We start from the raw sequence: 10739 nt of genomic DNA, 5'->3' as shown, positions 1-10739 counted from the left end.
AACACTTGACTAGCGAAGATGCGCTATCCTGAGAAGGGCAGATTGTCACGCTGGTTAGCGAAGACAGGTTATATCCATGTTGCAAGATCAACATTTCGCGCGTGCGCGTGTGTTGCTAAGGTTTTAAAGTTCGCCCACTTCAAATTCAAGGACATGCCAAATTTCATCTTTCTACATGAACATATTTAGCTGACTCCATCAGAGTATAAGGATATCGACAAAGGTTTAACGATCGACAAAATAACTAACTTCAATTGACAATTATTGATTAAATAAAGTCTGGCATGTCCTCTGTTGACGTTTCAAGAAAAGTAAACCTTACGGAAAATAATCTTTGGAATATAGATATTGTTCAACAGTTGATGCTTAAACTCCTAGGCACCTGATCCCACCTCTGATGTGTCCAGGGCTCCGTGTTTGCCCTTCTCCTTTCTATTATTTATAAAGTTTATGAGATTGATCACTTTAGTTATAACTTTCATCAACTGTAAGATGTAGCAGCAGAGTCCAGGCATTTGACTGTTGTTTTTGTATTCTTGGTATAGAAACATAGCATATGACACCGACATGTTTTATGGGTTGGGAACTGGGTATTCTCTCTCTGACGTAGCCGACATCCAGGCTTATTCCTGTCCACTCGTCTAACGAGGATAGGAACGGGGCTATACAATCCCAGACGTAAATGATTAGGCGAGTTAGGCTTAGGCGGAAATCTTCACAGGTTAAAAAAAGTATTTTGGAAAAATCAACAACATTCTTTCAAGCTTAATTTTACAAGCCGAGAGCAAGCCCCGGTACTTATATAGACGCCCAATGGCTCTAACGAGTTCTAGAACATGAAAGGGGATGGAAATTGCTCCTACCATTGTGGTAAAAGTGGGGGATTCTCAGTCTACCGTAAGTCTAAGTTAGTTCTATTGATGTCAGCATCGGCCATTTTAAAGCTGTTTTAAAATACAAGAAGGTGGTGACGGTTCGAAATAGGAAATTGTGAAACAACGTGTGATCATATACAAATGTGTTATTGTTTGATGTTTCACGTCCCATCGAGAATTTTCCTCTCATATTGAGACATCACCAGCTGTAGATGAAGCACCACAAATTTAGACCTACGCTTCGCGCTCAGGGCCCTAGCAGTTAGGGTTGCTACACGGAACCTCCGTTTTTGAGGTCACATCCGAAAGACCCGTGATTCTCACTTCCAATGCCGGACGCATGGTGAATGACCGATTTGTTGCTAATGTATCACGATATATCTTAAATAAAGGTAAATTTCGCCACCATTGATTGTCAATGCATGGCTAGTAAAGTAAACTGTGCCTTCCAAGCTCGATTTGAATGAACAGATATCCCCTATCTTTCGGGGCCAATTACACAATGCTAATATTGCTGTGATTGCTGTTTCAGCTGCGGCGACAGAGTCAGAAGAAACAAGCATTTCCTGGGTTTTGTGATCGTATTTGCTGTAGTCATCTACCTTTACTCTCACCATCGTAAAAATGACGTCACCGTGCACATGTTACCCCCACATCCCGTTCACACCGTAAAAAATCCTAACGTGATGTACTCACAAGCGGGGCAAGACGAGGGGGTATACAAAATATTTCCAAAAGAGAATGGATTCTTTATAGAAATGGGAGCATTCGATGGGAAGCACTTGTCCAATACTCTGTGGTTGGAGCGCAGACACGGTTGGGCGGGTCTCCTGATAGAAGCTAATCCCGACCTCTGTCGTCAAATTGACGCTCACAAGCGACACGTATGGCGACTATGTGCTTGTATCTTAGGTAACCAAAACAGTGTGGACTTCATAAAGGACGATGTGTTCGGGGGAATGAAGGCAGTAGAGAAACAGATACACCTGCTCAAGAGTCCCGAGGTCGCCAAAGTGCCGTGTTACTCAATGAAAACCGTGCTGGACAAGATCGGCATACACCACATAGATTATTTCTCACTAGATGTGGAGGGGGCAGAACTTTTGGTACTGGAGTCAATGAGGGATGACCTGCTCTCTGGGAGACTCACTGTGGATGTGTGGACAGTCGAGTTCTTAGTGAAAAGCAATAATTACGTGGATTCTTTCAAAACAGATGATAAACTCAACAAAATCAAGCAGTTTTTCTCCGAAATTGGGGGATATTTTCCACATTCTACAGCAAACCTTGCCACAGGGGAGCCCATAGATGTAGTGTTTGTTAACATTAAAACATGGTGCAAACTTCATGATAGACTTCCTAATGAAAAAAGCTGCAAAAGTAACCATTGAATTTAAAGATGCAAATCCGTACATTTAGATAATTTAGACTGAAAGAAAATACTTGTACACAAAGGGTTTTTGTCTTTTATTTCCATGCAAACAAGGGACATGTTTCAAATTTGCATAAAATCACTCTGGTATGTTACTTGATTCAATAAATGTTTTTATGTGCTTCAATAGCTCATGGTCATTTTCTGCAGACATTATATTCTGGAAGGCTTCCATTTCAAATCTAAAACACAAAATATCTATAAATTTCAGGTTTGTATCGTAACATTTATGAATTATCGAAGTAAAAGGCATATAATTTCTGACAGTGATTTGAAGTGTGCTTACATACCTTCTCTTCTGAACCTTCCTCTCCAGCTGTGCAGACAACAACGCTGCCTCCCGAATAATATCTTCGTTAATACCAGCAAGTCGAGCAACATTTAAACCGTAACTCCTGGCTGCGACCCCTTTAACAAGCTGGTACAGAAATGTAATTGTGGGTCTGTTGTCTTCACCATCTGTCATATCAAAGAATCAGCTCCATTCATTCAAATCCATCAATCATCACATCATATAAAATGTCTATTGAATAAATCATATTTTTGAAGATCATAAATTTCTGATCATAAATTGTACACATTTTGGGGTTTTCACTACACATAAAAGTAGGTTCTACTGTTATACACATGAATCCAATAAATGGTTTTATTATATAGCTAATAAATAGTCTAATATAAAATCTGCGTAAAATCTAGAGAATGTTAGCGTTCAATATCCTGAGAATTTATTGAACGCTAACTTTACATTGCGTAAATTGTATGCGCCCAAAACATTCCGAGTATGAGCGTTCAATATTGACGTTACCGTAGCGACGTAAACAAGCAAAAATGGCCTCCGAATCTGACAGAGCCGGTATTTGATATTTACTTAAGCATTATGTTTTACTCTTCATAAATTATGATGTCCCCATTTACAAAATCAGTTTGCTTCATGCATTAATGACGGGTTAAATATTGAACAGTTAAGAAATGCATGCTGTTATTGCACACTGGCAATATTGATGAATTCTCGTCTATTTTGGAGTAGTTTGAGTGAAAATGGATATAACTTAACAACCAAATACTTTAGCTATATAATAAAAGGGTTATTGAACTTATATAGTTGAATATTGGCACTCGTTGGCTGTCAAAATGCACTCGCAAGCTCGTGCATTTTCACAGCCAACTCGTGCCAATATTCACCGATATAAGTTCAAATTTTTAAGGTTAAAACATCGGGAAAATAAACTTTACTTAATACTAACAGTACTTTAATAAATTTCCAACACAGATATACATACCTGTTGACCTGTCTTCGTTTACAATAAATCCCATGTGAAAGTTACCAACATTTTGTGGGTATGATTTTTCAAACTCTGCCAAAATTGGATAGTGTGTCACAAATAAAGTTTGGCACTGAATCTGAGTTAATAAGAAAGCAAAATTATCAGCTTACATAGTATCAGTATGTATGGATAAATATAAATCATTATCTATTACTTTATCTTACTGATTGTAAGTATTTGCTAAAACATTGCAGACTCTGAAAATTCAACAGAAATCACTTGACACTCATTACATGGAAATAATCACCCCCATTTTAGTTTTGCCCTTGATGTTAGTGGACGAATTCCAATCTAATCAAAATTAGATGTTAGATCCGCTCGCGTACTCGCATACATAATGTATGCGAGTACGCGAGCAGATCTAACATCTAATTTTAATTAGATTGGACGAATTCAAGACTGAGTCTAACTGTTTTTTCTTATCTCTCATTTAATACAACTGTGTCAGGGCGAATTTAAAACGGGGTGAAACCATTTGCAAGGACAGAAAGGTAAAAAAAAAACAAAGGGCAAAAATAAACCTGAACACAGTATTTGGTTCACACATTGTCTGTCCAAGAACTAATCTCTGATATGTAGTCGTCTAGTGTGACACAAACTGTCTGAGAACTAACCTCTGATATGTAGTCGTCTAGTGTGATACAAACTGTCTGAGAACTAACCTCTGATATGTAGTCGTCTAGTGTGACACAAACTGTCTGAGAACTAACCTCTGATATGAAGTAGTCTAGTGTGGCATATGCTATAGCCACGCCGTCATGTGTACTGGTACCCCTACCCAATTCGTCGAGAACCACCAGTGAACGAGAGGTAGCTTGTGATAAGATGTCTGAGGTTTCCTGAAGCTCTACCATAAATGTACTTCTGCCACTGAAGATCTCATCTGTAGCTCCCATCCTGAATAAGTATCAGTAACAGATCACTTAATTCACATCATGTAATCAAAGTACAAAGATAGCAAAGAGACATAAATCCTATACAGAATACATAACAGAATTGGGCAAACACAGACCTCTGGACACACCATGAGACTTAATTTCCACTATCTTGTTTTGTCAGATTTATTACCGAGACTGGATTTCCACAATCTTGCCTTGTTTGATTTACTAGCGAGACTTAAGGTGGGTCCTTAGTCCTGGATTTTTGGGGTTTAGGTAGCATTTTTTTGTTTGGAATCAATAGATTAACATTCAGAATAATGAGAAAAGGCAAATTAGTTAAGGATTTCCAGATTTATTTTCATTACAGACACTACTGAAGTAATGTACCCTATGTAGATTTTTATGAAATTCATTGGAAACAGTTATCTGTTGTTATTTTAAAATAAAAACAACAACAACAATTTTAAATTGCATTTATTTATCAGGAAACATGTCAAGAACTAAAACACATGTCATTTTCACTATGTTCATCAAGTTTTAGTATAATAAGTGCAAAATATTGAATTAGCCTTACTCTCCAAAATGTTAAAAAACAAACAAATATGGACACAATTTCCTTATAGCATGGTTTACATATAATTTTTTCTGGTTATATTAGTAAATGTACATCTGTTATAGTTATTTATGAAAAAAAAATCCATACCTTTCCTTAATAATTTCAAATCTATAGCTTCCAGAGTATGTATACCCCCATAAAAACCCTAACTCTGGCACCATACAACTGAGCTATTCAAAACCACTCATGGATTAAAATTTTATGTAATTTCATGAAAAGACACAGATTATAATTCCTTATCACCTTGGTAAAATGTTTGTGAAAAATATAGGAAATCTATTGCATAATGGACTTGATAAATAATTTAATGAAAACAGAGTTATTGTCCTTGGATTCAATATTTTGAAACGCATAATTGACTATTCAAATATAACTAAGACTTTTGAAATATTTTATGGCTAACAAGATTTTTTACAATGACTATTGAAAAAGACTCCAACAAAATTTATGTTCCAGTCATTAAATTATTGACTTTGCACAATCTTATGACATCACAGGAGTGTGGAACTACGTTAATTTTTGCTATCTTGCCTTGTCAGATTTATTAGTGAGACTTAATTCCTGCTATCTTGCCTTGTTAGATTTATTAGCGAGACTTAATTTTCGCTACCTTGTCTTGTCAGATTTATAAGCAAGACTTAATTTTTGCTATCTTGCCTTGTCAAATTTATTAGCGATACTTGATTTCTGCTATCTTGTTTTGTCGGATTTATTAGTGAGACTTGTCAGATTTATCAGCAAGACTTAATTTTTGCAATCTTGTCTTGTTGGATTTATTAGCGAGACTTAATTTTCGCTATCTTGCCTTGTCAGATTTATCAGCAAGACTTAATTTTTGCAATCTTGTCTTGTTGGATTTATTAGCGAGACTTAATTTTCGCTATCTTGCCTTGTCAGATTTATTAGCAAGATTTAATTTTCGCTATCTTGTCTTGTTGGATTTATTAGCGAAACTTAATTTTCACTATCTTGCCTTGTCAGATTTATTAGCAAGACTTAATTTTCGCTATCTTCTCTTGTTGGATTTATTAGCGAGACTTGATTTCGTGAAATTTTGTATTTAGTCATTACTGTACAACTGAATTTCACTCGTGAAACGTAATTTGATTTGTTGGTTTGACTTTACCAAAACATTTAACTTCTAAAGTGAGTTAACATTTAAGTCATGCCATATAACGCCCTGATATTTAGCTCACAGTGAGTTAACATTAAGTCATGCCATATAACGCCCTGATATTTAGCTCACAGTGAGTTAACATTTAAGTCATGCTATATAACGCCCTGATATTTAGCTCAAAGTGAGTTAACATTAAGTCATGCCATATAACGCCCTGATATTTAGCTCACAGTGAGTTAACATTAAGTCATGCCATATAACGCCCTGATATTTAGCTCACAGTGAGTTAACATTAAGTCATGCCATATAACGCCCTGATATTTAGCTCACAGTGAGTTAACATTAAGTCATGCCATATAACGCCCTGATATTTAGCTCCTCTATTTGTTTTGTTGCTACATCAACATTGCTCTGTGTCTTCATGATATCAATATAAAAATTTACCATATACTTATTCATTATTACATCATTTACATTTTAGAAAATTAATTTAGGAATGAAAGTACTTTCCACTCATTCCATATAATGTATAAAGAAGGTTGTAACAGTTCACACTTTTTGGTAAACCATTACAGTATATGATTTATAAATATAAATTGGCCCAACTTGCATTACATCTTAATAATAAGTAGAAATTACATCCATTCCTTCATTATGGATAAAAATTATCAAAAGAACCATTTTCATCAAGGTAATCTTACTAATTCAAACAGATAACAAGTGACTTACAGCTCCTAACTGAGCATTCTTAACCTGGACTACTGTTTTATTTCTTGTTAATTCAAGTCATGGTGGTTCAGTTTTTGCAGATTTCATGGTTACAGTATGACCTTGAATTTACAGTCCCTATGATTACTGTTAATCTCTGGTTCATTTTGCTGTAAACAATTTAAAAAAAAAAATTTCCATGGGTAAGACCAAGGTCATGATCGCTGGTCCCAACCTCGACTTATTGAGGAAAACAGGCAAACACCCCTGTTCTGTATGTCTGAGTGGAACAGGCAGAAACTCAATCCTCTGCCCACACTGTTCAGAATGGGTGCACAAAAAGTGCAGTGGCATAGAGGGCCCTCTCAAAGCAGATCCTCACTATAAGTGTTTGCGCTGCGCTGGTGCGGCAAGACCCATAGATGGCAGACCAATGACGGAAGTTGGTATTGGTGACAGCATGCTTGAAGTAGTGACAGACTTTTGCTACCTGGGCGACAAGCTGTCATCAGGTGGAGGCTGTGAACTCGCAGCAGCTACACGTTGCAAGGCTGCCTGGAAACAGTTTAGAGAGCTGCTACCAATCCTAACCAACAAACACCTACCAACAGCTACTAGAGGGCGTGTCTACTCCTCATGTGTCAGAAGTGTGCTTATGTATGGCTCCGAAACTTGGGCTGTTTCTGCTAACACTAAAAAGAAATTGCAGCGTAACGACAAAGCAATGATAAGATGGTGAAGTCTGAGCAGACCATTCCGTTTGAATCCCTCCTCACTCAGGTCAACTTAAAAAGCCTCGCAGACATCATGCAGAAGAGCAGACTGCGTTGGCTGGGGCACGTTGAGCGCAGCACTGGCTGGATTGCTCAAGTCCGACAACTGAACGTACCAGTGGAGAGGACCACTGGCAGACCCAAGCTGTCTTGGGAGGATGTCGTGAAGCGGGATAGGAAAACCCTGGGTATGGATTCCGTCAACCCCCATCACAGACAGGAATGGAGAGGAAGACTTAGATCGAGACTGGACAGTCAGGCCCCATCCATAACAGAGGATTAATTGATGGCCTGATCAACGCATAAACTAGATATGATGATGATGATGATGATGATGATGTTGGATTCCAAAAAATACATTCTTAGACTTACTTATAATTAAAGGTGTTTATTAACAAAGAAATTATTTGCAAAACTATATATATTAAAAACAAAGTCTAGCATTTTGAGCCAATTTCACAATGATCTAAATAGAGGAAAAGTTTAAACACAGCAGTACTGGAGTAATAAGAATTTTCCTCTGTGCAATGGATTTTCTCAACTTACCTTGTAAATATGGCATCTAGGATGCCAATTTTAGCTGACTCTGCGGGTACATAGGAGCCTATCTGGGCGAGGATGCAGATAATGGCCACCTGTTTGATGTAGGAGCTCTTACCCCCCATGTTAGGTCCAGTAATGGTCATCACTCTGTGTCCTGTACCCTACAAAAACCACAAAGTAAAACCTATAGATACTTAGATATCTACATTTCCAATGTTTTTGCTTTTGACATCTTCACTAATCGTAATTATAGCCAATTCTTCATGAATGTGCTGCAGATGTGAAGAATGCGATTATGAATCTTGATAAACATATTATGTCTACTTTCACTGCTGGGAATTCCGACAGAAATAAAAATAGAATGTGATATAAGAAAATAAACTTCACTTTTGAAAAGACATGACATTATGAACTGCAACACTTCATGCCAGCATACATCATGAGCGCTAATGCACTTCATAAAGTATGCTTACATGAAACGTCATTGTTCATACCCTCATCTCATGTATTTTATTTCTTAAATGTACACTTCTGTACTCAGTGAATATGCTTAATATACTTACTAATATGTTATATCCAATAAGATCATGATGTTTTACAACTACAAGGAATGAAAATCACTCCACTATAAGCTTAAACTCATTATAAGCATGTTCGCTGTAAACGTGTTTTACTGAAAGGGTGAATTCACTAAAAGTGTGTTCACTGTAACCGTGTTTTATTGTAAGTGTCAATTCATTATAAGTGTGTTCACTGTAATTGTGTTTTACTGTAAGTGTGAATTCATTATAAGGGCTATTCCAGCAAAAAAAATATAGGGGGGAGGGAAGGCACTTTATTTTTAAGACAGCCACCCATACAATTAAATTTTCCTCTGCTACCACCACCCATACAATTAGATTCTCCCCTGCCACCACCACCCATACAATTCAATACTTTCATTTAACGTAACAAATGGATCAACCATATGATATTTTAGAACTTAATTCTAGTTTATATTTTTAAAAATGCAAAAAATATAAACAATAAAATGTCTTTCTTTGTTGTTTCATCGGGAGACGAAAGTAGCAATCATTGCAGAAAAAATTACATATTTTGGTTTCCAATGCAATTTTGGTAGGGAGAAAAAAAGGATGATCTCAGCATATAAAATGAAAGAATAAATGCAATTGATTTTGTATACTCTGGAAACATGCGAGTTGTAGAAACCTAAGCTCTGTTTGCTTACTATAAACGAACAGTTTCACTAATGATGTGGGATATTGTCATATCATTTCTGGACTAGATGTGCATGTCCTTTTTACTCATGTCATGATCTGGGTGCTTGTTAATTGTTGAAATAACAAGAAGTTGTTTTTTTAATGATATAAAACTAAATAAAATATGAATATATTATATCACTTTAAATTTAAATTCACATATATTGTTACTCTCTTTATTGCTTTTAAAAGACAAGTGTCTTATTACATCAGTTACAATATGTATACTTAAAATGGCATTGTATAGTGGTGTACAAATTCAAGCAAGCAACGGAGAACTTTTCAACGAGTTAGGTTTTCTCGCAACTTAAGTGCAAGACATAGATATTTCCCTAAATTACAAAGTGTATGCATATAGATTGTGACGTTTTTCCTTTGACTTTTCCCCCTACAATCTCTCGTAGGCCTACAGGAAACTCGCGAATATTCCATTTAAAATTTCAGTCCCAAGCATAATATTTACCCGATTTATATCGCAATCAGGCAAATTTTCCACTCTGTTAAACGTAATGATATAACAGGTGGGAGATTTCATATCCGAATTACCCCGCACATCTCAAAGTCTGTTGAAATTCACACCTTCGGAAACAACGGTCGTGATTCCCTGATCCTTGATTTTGTTAAATAAACAACAACTCGGGTTTTGGTAATTAACCTCACACGACACTGCATGTTAATTACACGTTAACCAATTGATAGCTTGGGTATAATAATTGATTCAGAGTGCCGATTAAAGAAGATCACCTCTGATCTATTACCTGTGTATTTTAAAACGAAAGTGTTAGGAGCGATAATTCCCAGAATAGTCATGTTCGACTGAAATCGAAAGTAGGAATCGCGTTGTAATCGAAAAAATGGACAGTCGTTTCTTAAAGGTGAAATTACACGAAAAGGTTGTAAAACTCATGATCGTTGGTTGCGTTAGACAGGTGGTCGTTTAGGACAGGTACAATAGGTTGGGTAACGCCTTGGAGGGGAAAGGTTTACGGTAACATTGAGTTATCTGCCCATTTATCAATCTTTTTTCCGTACTTAAGTTAATGTAGAATGGCTCCGCTTTTCTTCTTCTTTTGTAATAAAAGAAACGTAACGTGATACGTTTTCATTTTTATCATAATTCACAGGCACCCATGTTTTTTATTTAACCTGGAAGACAACCACCCATACAAATATATTTTCCAAAATCACCCCCACCCATCCAAAAAAATAT

At 36.5% G+C, this 10739-nt stretch overlaps 2 protein-coding genes across 5 annotated transcripts in view; one reads left to right on the top strand and one right to left on the bottom strand.

Moving 5' to 3' along the window:
* Window positions 1-220: 220 nt before the first annotated feature.
* On the top strand, window positions 221-2430 carry LOC125651185 (uncharacterized). Its single transcript, XM_048879768.2, has one exon. It carries the CDS (start codon window positions 1517-1519, stop codon window positions 2264-2266), a length of 750 nt encoding a protein of 249 aa, XP_048735725.2. The 5' UTR covers window positions 221-1516; the 3' UTR covers window positions 2267-2430.
* Window positions 2326-10739, bottom strand: part of LOC125652245 (DNA mismatch repair protein Msh3-like) — a 26307-nt gene continuing 17893 nt past the window's right edge. For 3 of the 4 annotated variants that reach the window (XM_056165962.1, XM_056165965.1, XM_056165964.1), the window contains 5 exons: window positions 8274-8431; window positions 4343-4529; window positions 3588-3708; window positions 2598-2766; window positions 2326-2489 (listed from right to left, as the gene is read on the bottom strand). In XM_056165962.1, coding sequence (XP_056021937.1) covers window positions 2387-2489; window positions 2598-2766; window positions 3588-3708; window positions 4343-4529; window positions 8274-8431 — 738 coding nt within the window. In that variant the 3' untranslated portion in view covers window positions 2326-2386. Of the gene's footprint in view, window positions 2490-2597; window positions 2831-3587; window positions 3709-4342; window positions 4530-8273; window positions 8432-10739 lie in introns of those variants that run through there. The other variant, XM_056165963.1, reaches the window with a different exon arrangement.

The sequence above is a fragment of the Ostrea edulis genome, chromosome 5 (assembly GCF_947568905.1).
Source record: "Ostrea edulis chromosome 5, xbOstEdul1.1, whole genome shotgun sequence".
NCBI lineage: Eukaryota > Metazoa > Mollusca > Bivalvia > Ostreida > Ostreidae > Ostrea > Ostrea edulis.
The sequence above is the reverse complement of the archived record's forward strand: the minus strand, read 5'-3'. Positions and strand labels throughout refer to the sequence as shown.

What these genes read in the sequence shown, in the direction of transcription:
- LOC125651185 (XM_048879768.2), top strand. Translation starts at nt 1,517, where the DNA reads ATGTTACCCCCACATCCCGTTCACACCGTAAAAAATCCTAACGTGATG.